This window comes from Lissotriton vulgaris, chromosome 3_2 (genome assembly GCF_964263255.1).
Source record: "Lissotriton vulgaris chromosome 3_2, aLisVul1.2, whole genome shotgun sequence".
NCBI classification, from domain to species: Eukaryota; Metazoa; Chordata; class Amphibia; order Caudata; family Salamandridae; genus Lissotriton; species Lissotriton vulgaris.
In genome coordinates, this window is record NC_141690.1 from 26,047,692 (window position 1) to 26,066,785 (window position 19,094).

The 19,094-nt window shown below is 41.6% G+C and overlaps 1 protein-coding gene across 1 annotated transcript in view; it reads left to right on the top strand.

Moving 5' to 3' along the window:
• ARAP2 (ArfGAP with RhoGAP domain, ankyrin repeat and PH domain 2) overlaps positions 1 to 19,094 on the top strand; it is a 1,270,949-nt gene that overhangs the window by 1,114,122 nt on the left and 137,733 nt on the right. Inside the window, exon 28 of the mRNA XM_086964430.1 lies at positions 8,408 to 8,535. Coding sequence (XP_086820556.1) covers positions 8,408 to 8,535 — 128 coding nt within the window. The remainder of the gene's footprint in view (positions 1 to 8,407; positions 8,536 to 19,094) is intronic.

Genomic DNA, 19,094 nt, shown 5'->3' on the forward strand with positions numbered 1-19,094 from the left:
AGCCACACAACAGGAGGTGGATCCAGCACAGTAGAAGACAGGCACAGTCCTATTCAGAACCAGGTGCTACTCCTCGTACGCATCTGTGAGCAGATAGGTCTACTCAGCCTTGTGCTGACTCACCCTGTCTACTGGAGTCTCCCCCAGGCCCTGTCACTCACAAACCAGACAGACAATACACAAGCTAGCACAGGCAGGCTGGATGGTTAGGTCAGAAAATACCTACTTTCTAAAATGGGGAAATTTCAAACACAGAATGTTAAAACCAACTTCACTAAAAGATGTATTTTATCATGCTGAGTCCAGGCATACTAAACTCGAATTTCTACCATGTTCCCTGAGTCAGTTAGGATTATAGGATGTTATAATCAGACTGCCCACACTGGCCGATGGGGAACTGGTAGGTTTGCAATAGTGAAAAATGAAGTAGGCTGTAATTCACTATCAGGACATGCCACAAACACCAGGGCATGTCCTACCTTTCACATACAATGCACCCTGCCCATGTGGGTACCTTGGACCTACCTTAGGGGCGACTCGCATGCAGAAAAAGGAAGGTTTAGGGAATTACAAGTGTGGGCACTTGCCAAGTCAACATGGCAGCCCCAGGATGCGCACAGGCTCTGCAATGGCAGGCCTGAGTTACACTTTACGGGTTGTCTGCGTGGGTGGCACAATCCAGTGCTGCAGCCCACCAACAGCATTTGATTTATAGGCCCTGGCACTTGCAGTGCACTTTACTAGAGACTGACACATAAATCAAATAGGCTAATCATGGAAACACCAATCCACAACACATTTTATACAGGAGCACTTGCACTTTACCACTGGACAGCAGTGAGGAAAGTGCGCAGAATCATTACACCAGCAAAAACAGAGTCAAAAACGGGAGGTCAGAAAGCAAAAATTCAGGCGAAACACGCCAAAAGATGCCAAGTCTAACAGGGGCTTACCTGTAATTAAAATGGTGTTTTTTCAAACGTCCATAGAGTGATTCCAGTTGCCAGTGCCAGTGATCAAGGGATGAATATCCAGAAACACGTTTGGCTGTGAATTGGGGTTATTCCCTCCATGCTGCACATTACGCTTGAATTGAGGATTGTAACTGTAACCTAGCAGTGAGGCTCTTCCCACATGGTGCAAACTGTTTGCTGGGATATATATATATATATATATATATATTACTACAAAGTGCCCGAAAGCTTTAAAAGATGCACTCACAGCAGCTGAAGTCGCCAGACTTATTTATTCAAGGAAAGCCAGCATTAATATTTCAGATGTGGTGCTTGGCCGACGCGTTTCAAGGACTTTCTCCTCTTCTTCATGGGCAGCTTGGAGTTTCACACAGATGGCCCCAATCGACTTTTAATCCCATACTTTGACCTTTGCATAGTGCATCCGTGTAGTGCAATGTATGCTGGGATTTCTAGTCCCGACCGGAGTACATTGTTCCTTTGGTAAGTTCTGTGTGATTCCTTTTAAAAGCGATGTTTTCTTGTCTGTAAATTCCGAAATATCATGCTGGTAATTAATCTTGCAGCTGTCGTACTGGTCGCAGTTTTGGTAAAGTACATTCACTGCGCAGCCTCTCCGAAGGGTCATGGAGACGGTGCATCTTTTCACGGCAGGGCGGCCGTGGAATTAATGTTACTACAAAGTGCCCGAAAGCTTTAAAAGACGCACTCACAGCAGCTGAAGTCGCCAGACTTATTTATTCAAGGAAAGCCAGCATTAATATTTCAGATGTGGTGCTTGGCCGACGCGTTTCAAGGACTTTCTCCTCTTCTTCATGGGCAGCTTGGAGTTTCACACAGATGGCCCCAATCGACTTTTAATCCCATACTTTGACCTTTGCATAGTGCATCCGTGTAGTGCAATGTATGCTGGGATTTCTAGTCCCGACCGGAGTACATTGTTCCTTTGGTAAGTTCTGTGTGATTCCTTTTAAAAGCGATGTTTTCTTGTCTGTAAATTCCGAAATATCATGCTGGTAATTAATCTTGCAGCTGTCGTACTGGTCGCAGTTTTGGTAAAGTACATTCACTGCGCAGCCTCTCCGAAGGGTCATGGAGACGGTGCATCTTTTCACGGCAGGGCGGCCGTGGAATTAATGTTACTACAAAGTGCCCGAAAGCTTTAAAAGACGCACTCACAGCAGCTGAAGTCGCCAGACTTATTTATTCAAGGAAAGCCAGCATTAATATTTCAGATGTGGTGCTTGGCCGACGCGTTTCAAGGACTTTCTCCTCTTCTTCATGGGCAGCTTGGAGTTTCACACAGATGGCCCCAATCGACTTTTAATCCCATACTTTGACCTTTGCATAGTGCATCCGTGTAGTGCAATGTATGCTGGGATTTCTAGTCCCGACCGGAGTACATTGTTCCTTTGGTAAGTTCTGTGTGATTCCTTTTAAAAGCGATGTTTTCTTGTCTGTAAATTCCGAAATATCATGCTGGTAATTAATCTTGCAGCTGTCGTACTGGTCGCAGTTTTGGTAAAGTACATTCACTGCGCAGCCTCTCCGAAGGGTCATGGAGACGGTGCATCTTTTCACGGCCGCCCTGCCGTGAAAAGATGCACCGTCTCCATGACCCTTCGGAGAGGCTGCGCAGTGAATGTACTTTACCAAAACTGCGACCAGTACGACAGCTGCAAGATTAATTACCAGCATGATATTTCGGAATTTACAGACAAGAAAACATCGCTTTTAAAAGGAATCACACAGAACTTACCAAAGGAACAATGTACTCCGGTCGGGACTAGAAATCCCAGCATACATTGCACTACACGGATGCACTATGCAAAGGTCAAAGTATGGGATTAAAAGTCGATTGGGGCCATCTGTGTGAAACTCCAAGCTGCCCATGAAGAAGAGGAGAAAGTCCTTGAAACGCGTCGGCCAAGCACCACATCTGAAATATTAATGCTGGCTTTCCTTGAATAAATAAGTCTGGCGACTTCAGCTGCTGTGAGTGCGTCTTTTAAAGCTTTCGGGCACTTTGTAGTAACATTAATTCCACGGCCGCCCTGCCGTGAAAAGATGCACCGTCTCCATGACCCTTCGGAGAGGCTGCGCAGTGAATGTACTTTACCAAAACTGCGACCAGTACGACAGCTGCAAGATTAATTACCAGCATGATATTTCGGAATTTACAGACAAGAAAACATCGCTTTTAAAAGGAATCACACAGAACTTACCAAAGGAACAATGTACTCCGGTCGGGACTAGAAATCCCAGCATACATTGCACTACACGGATGCACTATGCAAAGGTCAAAGTATGGGATTAAAAGTCGATTGGGGCCATCTGTGTGAAACTCCAAGCTGCCCATGAAGAAGAGGAGAAAGTCCTTGAAACGCGTCGGCCAAGCACCACATCTGAAATATTAATGCTGGCTTTCCTTGAATAAATAAGTCTGGCGACTTCAGCTGCTGTGAGTGCGTCTTTTAAAGCTTTCGGGCACTTTGTAGTAACATTAATTCCACGGCCGCCCTGCCGTGAAAAGATGCACCGTCTCCATGACCCTTCGGAGAGGCTGCGCAGTGAATGTACTTTACCAAAACTGCGACCAGTACGACAGCTGCAAGATTAATTACCAGCATGATATTTCGGAATTTACAGACAAGAAAACATCGCTTTTAAAAGGAATCACACAGAACTTACCAAAGGAACAATGTACTCCGGTCGGGACTAGAAATCCCAGCATACATTGCACTACACGGATGCACTATGCAAAGGTCAAAGTATGGGATTAAAAGTCGATTGGGGCCATCTGTGTGAAACTCCAAGCTGCCCATGAAGAAGAGGAGAAAGTCCTTGAAACGCGTCGGCCAAGCACCACATCTGAAATATTAATGCTGGCTTTCCTTGAATAAATAAGTCTGGCGACTTCAGCTGCTGTGAGTGCGTCTTTTAAAGCTTTCGGGCACTTTGAAGTAACATATATATATATATATATATATATATATATATATATATATATATATATATATATATATATATCGTTACACGTTCCCAGAAATCGGTTCCAAGAAAAAACGGCCAGCACTCCAGTGTCGTAGTTTCTTAAGCTATTTTATTTCCAAACCCCCCAGCACCCTCGACAGACGCGTTTCGCACAAGGCTTTGTCAGTGTCGTCAGTGTTCAAACATTCTCGCCATTTTAAACAGTCCGCCCTTTTGGGAGTCATAGACATCAACGATGGTATCTAACACAGATTAGTGGCAGCCATCTTGTAGTGTATATATACAGAGTTACTACCATTGTTTAAACTGGCGAGTGATAAAAGTGCTTAGTGCAAAAAAAATATAAAACAAAGTTTGACAATTGACAAAAATATGTTATGAGACTGTCACATATTTACATTAATTACAATTTTGGTACCGATAAATGTACTTTACATATTTACAGGCGTCACAGATGTTTATAAGGGGGTGTATCCCCTAATTTGTTCAGGGCGCATTATGCAGAATACACATTTGCATGTGGTGAGTTGTTCAACCCAATGCGCCTAAATCATAGACGTCTCTGCAGTTATGCAGGGGTGTATCCCCTAGTTTATACATGGCTAGATGGTGTGCACATCATATATATACATATAAAAGTTACTGATTATGTAACCCCGTGCCCGCTATGTACACATTTACATGATGTATTTACATATCTACGGAACAATTTTCAGCTAGGCTGATGGGTTGATGTTTAGCCCAGTATGGGCTTATGAATATGCCACAATTAGCCAGACATGATTTTCTGGTACCCATATTACGCTATTCTCTCTTGTCACCATTACACGTATGAAGGGAATATGTATTTACAAGCCAACAATCAGTTACTGTTTACAAATGTACAAGGAGTAATACCATGTTCTAATTGCAGATTCATTATTTTCTTGCATATCCCAGATTTTTCTATAGGTGCACCCACATTTCAGCATCGTTATTAAGACCCCATGGTGTCATTGTTTTAAGGTCTAGGATATACCGTGATTCCAATATGCGTAGGGATCTTTCTCTATCCCCCCCTCGTTCTGTCTTTGGAACCTGATCTATACAATAGTACACTAGTAAATCCCTATTGCTGTTGTGTTGTTCAGCAAAATGACGAGCTATCGGATATGTTTTGTCCTTATTCACGATAGCCCTCATGTGTTCTAAAATTCTCATTTTTGCTGGTTTTATGGTGCTTCCTATGTAACGTTTGTTACAAGGACAGACCAAACAGTAGACTGTAAAATCTGAGTTACAATTTAAATGTTTTGTGATCTTTCTACTCGGTCTCTCTTCACCTGTTCTGCATGGATACTCCTTGACTTTCTTACTGAATTTACAAGCCTTGCAACGTAAGCAAGGAAAAAAGCCAACTATCTTGTTTGTCATCTGATTGGCCTTAGTAGGGGAGTAATGGCTATGAACAAGATGGTCCGAAAGAGACTGGCACCTCCTATATGTTACCATAGGTCTATCTGGTAATGATTTCTTCAAGATGGTATCAGTTCTTAATATATGCCAGTTTCTTTTAAATGCTTGGACCAATTCTCCAGATTTATTGTTGAATGTCGTAATCATTCTGACCTGCTCACTCTCTTTCCTTGACTCTTTCACTATCAGAAGATCCCTTCTGTCAATATTGTCTGCCTTGGTGTTGGCTTGTTCTAAGATATTTCTAGAATAGCCTCTTGCTTGGAACCTGTCACTCGCTTCTTCCTGAGCTTTCTTAAAATCCTCAGTTCCAGAGCAATTTCTTTTGAGTCTAAGGTATTCACCATAAGGTACATTCCTTATTAGACTTCTAGGATGGTGGCTGGCCGCGTGTAATACCGCATTGCCAGCCGTCGGCTTTCTATAAAGTCCAGTGTGGAGATGGTCATTATCCACAAAGACCTCTAGGTCCAGATAACAGACAGACTGATCACTTATGGTGCTGGTGAACTTGAGATTTAATTCGTTATCATTTAGAGCCGAGACATACTCCTCAGCAGAGGCCCTGTCTCCCCTCCAAATGATGAACAGGTCATCAATATACCTGGTCCACATCAATATTTGTTTGTTCCATCTTTCATTACTGCCACCCCATGCTTCGTGCTTCTCCCACCAGCCCACGAAGAGATTCGCGTAGCTGGGGGAGAAGCACGAACCCATTGAGGTCCCTCTGATCTGCTTGTAAAGTTGGCCTGCAAAAAGGAAATAATTATTAAACAGACAAAATCTTATCATGCTTAGAATCATCTCGCTGTGTGCTCGGTGTTTCGGTTGTTTTTGTTCCAAAAACCATTTCGTGGCACACAGACCCTGTTCATGATCTATGCATGTGTATAAGTTAACGACATCCATAGTTATTAGTAGCATGTCTTTATCCCAGGAAATATTGTCCATGATGCGAAGAAAGTCCTGTGTATCCCTTACATAAGAGGGCAGGTCTTTGACGATGGGTGCTAAAAAAATGTCTATGAAGCGTGACGTATTTTCCAGGAGACTTCCGATTGCCGAGACAATCGGCCTCCCTGGTGGTCTTTTGGCATTTTTATGGATCTTGGGCAGATGATAGAAGGTGGGGAGCATAGGGGAATCACATTGTAAGAAGACAAATTCCTCTTGACTGATCATGCCCTCTTCTTTCCATTGTTTCAATAGGTTCTCGTATATAATGGTGCTCTTAACATACTCTTCTCTTTTCACTGTGATGTAGCACTCTTTATCACTCAACTGTCTGAGTGCCTCCTGCTCATATTGCTCCTTAGAGAAGATGACGATGTTCCCGCCCTTATCTGAGGGCTTAATCTCGATTGTTTTGTCATCTCTCAAGGACTTTATTGCAACCCATTCTTTCCTGGAGATATTCGAGGACTTCATGTCCATTTTTTTATTTGCCATTTTCTCCAAATCTGCTACAGATATATATATATATATATATACACAAAAAACCCAAAGGTTACAGGGACGTTATGGTAAAGGTCAGATGTTAGTCTTCTTGGTCATAGCATCACCATTCCGTCTAAGCTTAGACCTCCTTTTTTAATTTACACAATATCAACACTATTTCGGTGTAATGCAATTTCATTTTCCACAGTGTCTTAGGTGTATCACTTTCATCACTGCGACCTACAAGAATCTCACCTATGTGCTAATGGCAGTAACCTCCTATTTTATCTCCTCTCTGTTCAATGTATTATCCTCACCTCTAAATTGTTCTCTGTTCCCATGCTATTACCTTCCTATCTTCCCTATTGCACCACGGTGTTGTCTTTTTTCATTTTGTCACCATCTTCTCTGCTCATAAGCTGGACCTCTTCTCTTCTTGAAACTCTCATCTGTGTGGCATGGCCTCCTCCATTCTTTTGCTTCAAAGGAGAAAATCCTTTTAACTCTGGTATCAATCTATCATTTTCTATGCAACCTTGGTATCACACTCCGTTCTGTCCCGAAATACCCTCTCGTCTATGCATGTTTTATTACAATTTCCTTGTCCTTTTAACCGTGAATTAAATTGCCTTGTACTGTCAGGTACTGAGAACCTGCAGGGTTTCAGCTGTAAAGGGCAATTACCTGCATTTCAAAGGAAAGTTGCAATAAAATGGGTGAGCATTGACACATTTCTCTTACAAGTAAAGTGTAATAATGAGTACCTGAAATTCTATGTTCTCTTTGAAGCACTGACCTTTACGAACTTCTGCTATGTGCCAATGCTGTCTCAATTGTATCATTCTACCTTCTCTTTCCTTGTTATGATAAACCTCCAGCCTCTGCTCATGGTTGTATTCCTTCTTTCTAGCCCTGATTATAACTGTGTCCTCTGTGGCAATGGTATGCCCAAAGCATTATGCATTTTTAATCCTCTTCTTATCTGTTCACCATATCCTATGTGTGCATGCCATTGCCCACCACTCTATTGATAAGGTTGTTCCTTCTCTTGTTTTCTTCTACTACTGCCCTATTCTGAGATACATTAACCTTTTATCGGAATCAAGGAAATGTACCCCTTTACATATCTCAGATTTTACCCAAACCCTAAACTCAAACATGAATATACTGGCATATTTTATGTGTCCTTTTATAGTGCACTTTCAAATACTTTGGTGTTTTAGCAAATGCAAGTGTAAATTGGCCTTTAAATTCACAATTGTTCTACCTTTTTTATTTGAAACCCTAAAACTTCCTTCACAAAGGCTCGTTCACTCGCTGATCTCTAGGTCTGGACATTGTACATCCCAAGCAATGGGTGGTTTCAGTGTGAGGAAATGGGCAGTGCAGTGAGAGAAGTGGGTGGTGCTAGTAAAGGAAGTGGTAGGCAGTCTCCTGTAAAAGCTGTGGTCATTTGCAACTGCATTTTTCTAAAGTAAGCATTGCCTAAAGGAAGATGAGTTTGGTAAATGTGAATCACTGTTTTCCTTTGATATGCTTTTTAGGTGATGTTATAAAAGCTGGATACTTGAAATTTAAAGAAGAGCCTTCAAAATTACTATCTGGCAACAAATTTCAAGAAAGATATTTTGTGTTACGTGAAGGAAAGCTGTTTTTATATAAGGATATGAAGGTAAGTGTGGAAAGATTATTGATTATTTGCAATAAACCCAATACCTAAATATTTACCCTTGAAATAATTTTTCCAAGTATGTGCAGTTTGAAATTGTGAGATCTGTACTGAATTATTTTGCATCTCGCTCATAACCATTTTTATTTGTTAATTCAAAAACTTTAAACATAATTCAAATTTGACTTTAAACTCTATCTTTTTCATCTGGAAATATAACATCGCTTTGACAGAATGTATGCATGTATGTGGTATTTGTATAGCACAAACCTAGCTGATAGACAGCAGATAGCTGTACAGGATCAAAGGCAAAGATAAAGTGGACACGTCATTGAAGGGAAGCTGGCTTCTGAGAGCCGATTCTTACTTTGTGATATAGTATTCTTTAAAAAAGTGTGATCAGCTATTTCTTTTGCTAGAGCAGGGTTGGAGTGGGCCTGATTGACACAGGGGTGTTGTTCCAGACTCTCTGATGTAGAGATGTCAAAAGTCTGCAGTCTTCTATAACATTTTTGCACTTGCTTGTCTCTACTCTGGTGATGTCCTTGCTGACGGTCCTGAGAGCCACAAGAGGCGGTGAGGGTTTGAAAGTATGCATTCGGGAAGAGAAGCCAGTTGAGGTACATCAGGCTGGGGGTGATCTACAAATAGTATAAATGATGGATTATCAATGTTCAATAACTGATGTTAATAAAGAAATAGTAGTAGTAGGCTGAGCCTTAAGGAGGCTATCACTGATCACTTGCTTCAACAATAGAGCTGTATTTTTCTGTTCCGAACTACTGCTTTGAGCTTATAGGAAGGCACTTTTCCTGCTCTACGATGATAATAGAGCCACTTTAGCAAGATCCGTATAAGATCCGTATAAGGAAATCTGTTGGTCTGTTGGAATGCCCTATAAACTGAAATGTATAATCTAGCCTAAAAATGCAGTTTTTGCAGAGCTCAGTGGTTAAGGTTAAGGTCAACCAGACTAAATCAAGCCATTTCTCCAACACTTTGAAGGCTGCACTAGCTTCCAGTGGCATCTCAGATTAAGTTCAAGAGCTTAGTACTAGTGTCCAAATACCTATCTGAAAATACTGTTTAACTGTCAACTGCCCAGTGCAAGCATTGAGGTTCACTGATAAAAACGTGTTGGTTGCTAAAAATAAAAATGGATGAAATATAGCCAAATATGTCAACTTTCCTAACATCAATTTCTCACTCTGGAATTCTCTGTCACGTGATCTACAAAATGTAAACCTTCTCTTTCCATTCTGTAAGACTGTAAAGGCCAGCCCATTCAAGTTACTTACAGCGGGATGATCGTTTACCATTATACAAATCTGTGACTTCACTTTGAAAGTAGACCTTTCTATACTGCAAAAGCATTATGAAAATTGGAGCTTTGACCAGTGTGAATAGAATTTTTCTTAGAAACTAAGGCCGATTTCTTCTTTATTGTCCAGGCCAAAACGACATTGAACATTGGATTGTGGAAAAATTGAACACAACATTTTTGTTATTTTACACAGCTCAGCATAATATAAAAGAACACTCAAAACAAGTAGTCTACTATCAGATGTCTAGACGAATTCAGGGATATAAATCAGATACAGTTATGACATTGATGACGACACACTCCTCCACGCGCACACCCATCCATTTAGTATACAAGCATCAATGGTGCCTGTTTAGTTATGGTTAGATCAGAGTTTGAACTTAGAAATACATACTTTGTTTTCTTGATAACTTTGACACCATTTGATGAATCTGCACGAGAAAATGCTATTCATAAAGTGCTTTGGGTTCAGAACGGCAGGTTTCCTGCTGATCCATCAGTCAGGGGCCGAAAAAGGAGTGTCAAAAAGTAACATTTCCCATTTTAATTTCCCTACTGTTCCCTGAACAATTAACGGAATTACACCAGATTGGCATGAAAATACAACTTTATTCAAAGAAGTGCCTTTTTGGGGTTTGGTGTATTCAGTAGTTTTAGAAAAAATAGCATTACATTTATCGGTGGACCTGACAGTGTAAAGAAGATACTGATATATGTATGGGCCATTAAATCCCAGAGGCTGGTGAATCTGATTGGACAAATGTCCTTTTTATTCAATTCGAATCCATGAAATATAGGTTGAATCTGTAGACCCAAAGCTGTCAGATTACCTGGCTGCTACAGAGAAACATGTCTTTGTAGAATGTGGGCTCTAGTCCCAAATTCCTGAAACAAAACTTTTGAAACGGGAGTTTGTGCCCGATTTTGTAGCAGTGCACCATTAAGACTCTGGGCCCCAGTTACAGTTTGAACAAAGATGTATTCAAAATCGAAAGATAAATAAACTCGTTCGAATTTAGATCAAATACAATAGGTAGACAGACATTGTGCCAAACATTGTTCACTGGTAGGCTAATTATGGACATATCCCAGAGTTGTGCAAGGCTACTTAAACTGGTTTTTGCTTTGCAATGTCCTGTATTTTATTTCTTGCTTTTGAGTAAAGCTTTGATCTGGTTATTAGTTTGTCGTTCTGCACTTCTCCTTAGCTGCATACTTCAATGACCTTCTACGTAAGAAACTGCTTGACAAATTGACCTTTATTTTGCGAAGTGCATCACTTTAATGCCTTTATATTGGAAACTTATATGAATACATAAAATCAATGTGGTCTTACCACCCATACTTCCAGTGAGTATAACTTTAACATAAACAACTTTGTCCCTAGGGTACTTTCATTATTGTACATTGTATTAAAATGTGGTTTTCTGACAATTTACTGAGTGACCCATATGGAAATGGTTTATTTTCAGATATTTCACAGACAAAAAGAAAACACGTTTTATAACTATTGCAACTGTAAATGGATGTAAAATGCAATTTAGCAAAAAGGGGAGGTAAAACATTCTGAGGCTGATTTACGAAAGTGCTGTAAATTATGACAACTGTTAAGTTACGTCTACATCAAGTTACAGCGCAATTTACGAAACCAGGCCACCCAATGATGCATAACTTTAAAGTGTCTTAATTTTAAAATGTAGATGAATGATAGTGACAAAAATGAGGTACTTCTGTAAGTGACAGTGGATAAAAATTAGCATAACTTTTTTCAGTTCTCTCCATCAAAAATATTTTCTACAACTACCGTCTTTTATTTCTCATGTACATTGTGAAAATCTATGTGTACTTATTCCTCCAATTTGCAAATTTAACTTACAAATGAATAGTGTTATTAAAGGTGTGTTGCAAAACTTTGGTCACCGTCCTTCTGGTCAGAGCTTTCGGTCAGTCTTAATTCTCAAACAACAGTGCCCTGCTGCCACTTATCCACGAACGCATCAAGCACATCTTATTAATAGTAGATGTGTGCATTTGAAAGGTTTCTCCATGGCAGGCTAGTTTCATTTTTAAGCCTCATTTCTACCTGATAAGAAGTTTTAATATATTTAGTTGTGTGTTTTCTGCATGCATGTGTAGAATATGGGCATACTGGGTGCATATTCTACACGCTCATGAGTATTTTTCATATCCTTGCATAAGATAATGCACCTTTGTAGCCACTAATATCAGATGTTTCATTGCGTGATGTACACATACATGTATTCATTATGCATAAAATGGTATTTTGTGTTTTCTAGGGAATGTATATATGTGGAAAATTAGGTTTTGGTCTGGATGTCTATGGATATGTGCTATTATGGGTAAAACACCATTACAAAGAAATTATCTTTCCGCATACCTTTACCCCGCATACCATCATAACGATAGTACCATTACTCCGCAATACTTTTAAAATGCATACCATTACATCTTATATGCTTTTATTACGCATGCTTTTACAACGAAATGCGTTGTAAAAGCATGAATGGTAAAAGTATATCTTTTTTTAATTTGTTTAAGGTAAGTATATGGTTTTAATTTGGGGGTGTTGGGGTATATGTTTTACGGGTTCTGGGGTATTTTAAGGGTGGGGTTGGTTTTTGGGGTGCTTGGGTATTTTTAGGGTTAAGGGGGTAGGTTTAGGTTTTGGGGTGTAGGGGGTTTTATTAGTGTTCAGGGTGTGTTTTGGGTTATGGGGTACAGGGGTATTTTAGGGTTCAAGGATAGGTTTGGGTTTTGGGGTACAGGGGTAATTTAGGGTTTATGGGTAGGTTTGGGTTTTGAGGTACAGGGGTATTTTAGGGTTCAGGGGTAGGTTTGGGTTTTGGGGTACAGGGGTATTTTTAGGGTTGAGGGATAGGTTTGGGTTTTGGGGTACAGGGGTATTTTAGGGTTCAGGGGTAAGTTTGGGTTTTGGGGTACAGGGGTATTTTAGGGTTCAGGGGTAGGTTTGGGTTTTGGGGTACAGGGGTATTTTTAGGGTTGAGGGATAGATTTGGGTTTTGGGGTATAGGGGTATTTTTAGGGTTGAGGGGTAGGTTTGGGTTTTGGGGTACAGGGGTATTTAAGGGTCAGGGGTAGGTTTGGGTTTTGGGGTACAGGGGTATTTTAGGATTGAGGGGTAGTTTGGGTTTTGGGGTACAGGGTATTTTAGGGTTCAGGGGTAGGTTTGGGTTTTGGGGTACAGGGGTATTTTTTAGGTCTGAGGGATAGGTTTGGGTTTTGGGGTACAGGGGTATTTTAGGGTTCAGGGGTAGGTTTGGGTTTTGGGGTACAGGGGTATTTTTAGGGTTGAGGGATAGGTTTGGGTTTTGGGGTACAAGGGTATTTTTAGGGTTAAGGGCTAGGTTTGGGTTTTGGGGTAAGGGGTATTTTAGGGTTCAGGGGGAGGTTTGGGTTTTGGGGTAAAGGGTTTTTTAGGGTTCAGGGGTAGGTTTGGGTTTTGGGGTGCAGGAGTATTTTTAGGGTACAGGGGTAATTTAGGGTTCAGGGATAGGTTTCGGGTACAGGGGTATTTCTAGGGTCAGGATGGGTTAGTGTTTAAGGGTGCTGGGGTATTTTAAGGCGTAAGGGTGGCTTAGTATTTTGGGGTGCTGGGGTATTTTAAGGGACTTGGGTGGGATTAGTTTTGAGGGTGAGAAAAGTTATCTTAAAAAATAAAGAACCCTCAATAAAGCATTTTTTCGAGCCTCTCTTCGGGTGCCTGCTCTTTTCTTTTGGGAGAAGATTCCTTCAATACATTATGCTCCAGCCAGTGGGCATTCCTGTGCACCCCCGCCGCATCAAGAGGTCTGGACTTCCTGGCTGCTCTACGGGGCTTTGAACTTTCTCAGTGTGGTTGCACTAAGGTCCAGATCCACCACTTCGCCAAGAAGAGACTGCGGTTTGAAGGTATTCCACCTTCATCTTTGGACGACATGCACTGCCATGCTTGCCCCCGTGATGGACAATTGGCTTAAGGGTGGCGGCGGTTATGAAGAGGACTCGAGGGAAGCGCTGATTGCGGGACTTTGTGACCTCCGTGGTTTCCTCCAGCGCTGTGCCTGTCACGTTTCCCTGATTCTGGAGTGCTTTCCCTCCTTCAGCTTCACTCGAGCAAAATGCACCATACAGCGGCATTCTGGTCAGTGTAGTCCGACATTGGAGTACTACACAGGTGAGCCATATGAACATTAGGAGGCGGAGCAGGGTGAATATACACGTGACAGGATTGCACTAGTCACAACGGCAGAGGAAACACTGTGTGAGGGAGGCGCTGAAGAAGGCACAACACGCCGAAATGCATCCGCCCTAAAGAACCCTCAATAAAGCATTTTTTCGAGCCTCTCTTCGGGTGCCTGCTCTTTTCTTTTGGGAGAAGATTCCTTCAATACATTATGCTCCAGCCAGTGGGCATTCCTGTGCACCCCCGCCGCATCAAGAGGTCTGGACTTCCTGGCTGCTCTACGGGGCTTTGAACTTTCTCAGTGTGGTTGCACTAAGGTCCAGATCCACCACTACGCCAAGAAGAGACTGCGGTTTGAAGGTATTCCACCTTCATCTTTGGACGACATGCACTGCCATGCTTGCCCCCGTGATGGACAATTGGCTTAAGGGTGGCGGCGGTTATGAAGAGGACTCGAGGGAAGCGCTGATTGCGGGACTTTGTGACCTCCGTGGTTTCCTCCAGCGCTGTGCCTGTCACGTTTCCCTGATTCTGGAGTGCTTTCCCTCCTTCAGCTTCACTCGAGCAAAATGCACCATACAGCGGCATTCTGGTCAGTGTAGTCCGACATTGGAGTACTACACAGGTGAGCCATATGAACATTAGGAGGCGGAGCAGGGTGAATATACACGTGACAGGATTGCACTAGTCACAACGGCAGAGGAAACACTGTGTGAGGGAGGCGCTGAAGAAGGCACAACACGCCGAAATGCATCCGCCCTAAAGAACCCTCAATAAAGCATTTTTTCGAGCCTCTCTTCGGGTGCCTGCTCTTTTCTTTTGGGAGAAGATTCCTTCAATATATATATATATATATATATATATATTAAAAATATGTATAAAAAGTAAAAATTAAAACATTATATATATATATTTATATACATATGCAATATTTAGTGTGTGTATATATATATATATATATATATATATATATATGAAAAAGCAATCCCAGCCCGTCAATGGATGACAGGCAACAACAGGGTGCAGACCTCAGTACGCCTCAGCAAACAGTCAAAACTGAGCTCACAAAGGATCCAACTCGAGTGAGTAGCAGGAATAAACGTTTATTAAAGAAATGACGCGTTTCCCTCCACTAGGGAGCTTGTTCACATATAAGCACTCAACCAAAAAATAGGAGTATATATACATAACACTGGGAGGGGCTTGATTGGGGGAGCACGCCCAAATGAAGGAAAATAAAGAAACAGTGCAAAAATAAAGATTGTTTTTAAACATATGCAGAAACATGCACCTAACATTTCGTGTCAGGTTATAAACTGGTCATGGCAAATGTGAACAAATCTATATACAGTGTGTTGGGTAGAAATACAACAAGGATGACACAATAAAGGCTGCTAAAATATAAGCAGTAGCCATGGGCAAATAGATTTCAAAAAACTGGCTAGAAAATAATCAATTGCTATAAAGAAAGCACAGGAACAAGCAAAATTGCAAGTATAATGGCATAGTGCCAGAGTCCGTATAATGTGCTTACCAACAAGAAAAAAAGAGATTTATACAAGCCAGCAGCGTAATAAAAAACCTAAAGCGCCAGCAACTCAAGACATAGTGCCTGAATACCATGGCAACACCACTGTTACTAAACAAAAGACTGCCATGTCAGCAGAGGAAACCAGCAATAGTACAAGTCATGTACTGCAAAAACAGTGCAAAGCATAAAATAACTGTGTATAGAGAAAAGATGATCGATTTGAAGGTGAAAAAATAATAAAAGAGACAGAAGCCCAACCGAAAATGTGTAATAATAAAAAGAAATCCAGAAAGAAGCAAAGGAAAAGTAGTAGCATATGAGGCAAAATGAAGAAATATGTGAATAGAGTAAAAGTTAAAGTGACAATGATGCTTAGTCAGAACATTGCATAAAGTGACTATGAAACGGCATCTGAGCAAATGAGTAGCAGTAAGCCAAGACCAATAAGTGACGCATTAACCGAACAAGAAGGAGTGGAAAAACAAGGTAATTACAGTCTTAGAAAGAGATCGACAGAGACCAAGAGCAAAATGATCTACAGTACACATATTTAAAGAAAACTTTTCAAATCTTCAGTCAGATTAAGCCCATTGGGGGCCTTGGTATCAAGGGACATAATGAGTTGAGATTCACGCTGTCTTAGTAGTTTCTCGCGATCCCCACCACGACTCGGTTGAGGTACTGAGCAAAGGACCGTATATTGCAAGTCCTTCAGCTTTTTATCATGGACTGCTTCAAAATGCCTTGCCACGGGGTAATTACTATCACTGTTTACGATGGCTCTGATATGCTGGAGTATTCTTTGGTGAACAGGCAGCTTGGTGCTGCCTATGTACTCCAGATCACATGTGCATTTGAGCTTGTAGACAACAAACTCTGATCTGCATGTCAGATATTCTCTGATTGGAATGGGTATATCGCTAAATGCAGTGACATATTCAGTAGTATTGGTGGCAAAATTGCAGGCGCGACAGGACGTGCATTTGTAGAAACCCATTTTGTTGATCTTAGTGAGTTTAGGTGGATTTTCAGGTGCTGTTCTATCTAGTGCATCACGCATGGATGGCGCACGTCTGAATCTAATTGTGGGTGTTTCAGGTAACATGGGGCCAAGAACAGGGTCCGTCAGAATGATAGGCCATTCAGTGCCAATGATACGCCTAATCTTTCGCTCCTGTGAGCTGAAAGTGGTTATTAATCTGACTGTGCAATGAGTGCCATCCTGAGTGTTTTTAGTACTGTCAGTGGTAGGATCCCTGGGTGTAAGAAGTGAAACTCTATCCACTGATGAGGCTTTGGCTAGGGCTTGATCAAGAGTTGTTCTAGAGTACCCTCATCTCAGGAAGCGCTGTTTGGATTCCTCAAGGCATGTAGCCAAAGAAACGTGGTCACTGCAGATTCTGTGGATTCTAATGAATTCACCATAGGGAATACTACGGATGGTGTGCGCAGGATGGGAGCTACGTGCATGTAAGATTGCATTGCCAGCGGGGCTCTTGCGATGCAATTTAGTCTCGAGTATGTTGTCTTTGATAAACAGGTGCACATCTAGGAATTCCGCTTCAATTGTGCTTACATTGGCAGTGAATTTTAGATTTAAAGAGTTGTCATTGCAGTCAGATACAAATGAAAGGGCCTGTTCTTGTGTGCCCTTCCAAATGATGCAGATATCATTAATATAGCGCCAGTAATGCGCAATGCACGACGACCAATGTGCGTGTGTGGTTCTGAGCTCGTGTTCCTCCCACCAACCCACATGAAGACATGAGTAGCTGGGGGAAAAACACGAGCCCATCGCCACACCACGCAATTGCTGGTAAGTATTGTTTTTGAAACGGAAAAAATTGGAAGTTAGGCACAACTTGATCATAGAAATCAACATGGAATTGTGTTCTCTGAAACAGATGGCACGTGTATTCAAATAGTACTGACATGCATTTATACCATGGTGGTGATTGATAGAGGTATAAAGTGATTCAATGTCTAAAATCAGAAACAAATAATCACTGCACCAATTAACAGTTCCAATCTTGGTCAAAAAGTCTGTTGTATCTTTAAAAAAAAAAGGGAGACTTGCAACGTGGGGCTGGAGAAAAAAGTCCACATATTTGGAGATGTTTTCTGTCATACTCCCAATAGCCGATATGATTGGTCGACCAGGCGTGGGGGTAACAAGTTTGTGAACTTTAGGCAAAAAGTATAGATAGGGCGTCACAGGATGATCTTTAGATAGGTAATTGCATTCATCTTTGGTCAGGAGATTAAGTCTTTTCCAAGTATTAAGCTGCTTTCGTATTTGATTTTGGTTTTGAACCATAGCAAATTGTGATGATAGAGTGTAGCATGTAGAGTCAGATAAGTGTCTTTGTGCTTCGTCAATGTAGTCCGATGTCTTCCAAAGAACAGTGTTGCCGCCCTTGTCGGCACTCTTGACAATCACATTGTGGTTTGATTGGAGTTTATTGATCAGCAGATTGTATTGCTGGTCGTTGTATTTCAGTTGTTTGTGCCGGCTCAGGATCGATCTGTTTAGAGCTTTGAGTTCAATGATAACACGATCACTGAATATGTCTACAGCATCCCGAGGCATGAGTGGAAAAAATGTCGACTTGGGTTTGAATGGTGTCGGCACTGTACGATTCACATTGAACACCTGGCTGACAGTTAGAGCAGTTTGAGTAGAATCATCAAAGGCTAGATCATACAAGTTTTGCAGGCCAGCATTGTCTTGTACTTGGAGTTGAGGTGCCATGTTGAGAGGAATGTCAATTGCCACACTTTGCTTGCGTTTTGCCTCCAGTTTGAAGTATTTGATTAGTTTAATTTTCCTCACAAATTTGTATAAATCAATCCGAGTTTGTTTGTAGGAGAATTTATTCGGTGGACAAAATGAAAGGCCCAGAGACAGTAGCTGTTCCTCCGCCTTGGAGAGAACAGTGTCCGACAGATTGATGACGGTGTTGTCAACAGTGCTAGTTATCTGCGCCAAATCTTGTTTGTTTTTGTTTGCGAAGTATTTCTTTTTGTGGATCCTCCGCCTTGAGCACCTGCGCTGGCTGGCTGATTGCCGGCCTGATTCTGAGGATTCCGGGAGCGCAGGGAATAGCGCCGGTCCTCGTTGACAAAACCCAGTTCTTCCACCACCGTGTAGTTCTTGCCTGAGTTAGGGATGGCAGATGTTGAAGCACCCTCGTCTTCACTATTGGAGGTTAATGAGTTGATTGACAGAATGTCACTATTGTCAATAGGTATGCCAGAGGCTTGATTGCTCGCGGTGGTTTGACCGCCTGCTGTTTTTCCGCTATTGGACAATGCTTTGCGCTTTAGATTGTCGTACTTCCTAGAGAAAGTAAAAATCCTTCCAGTCGCGTAGTCGTTTTTGTCCCTTGCGAACTTGGTGATTTTTCGTTCAATTATAGTGTCCTCCAGTTTTTTAATGCGGATATCAATCTCTGCTTTGCTCTTAGCTATGAAGTCTGTTTCTCCAGTTGCCTCCAATAGTG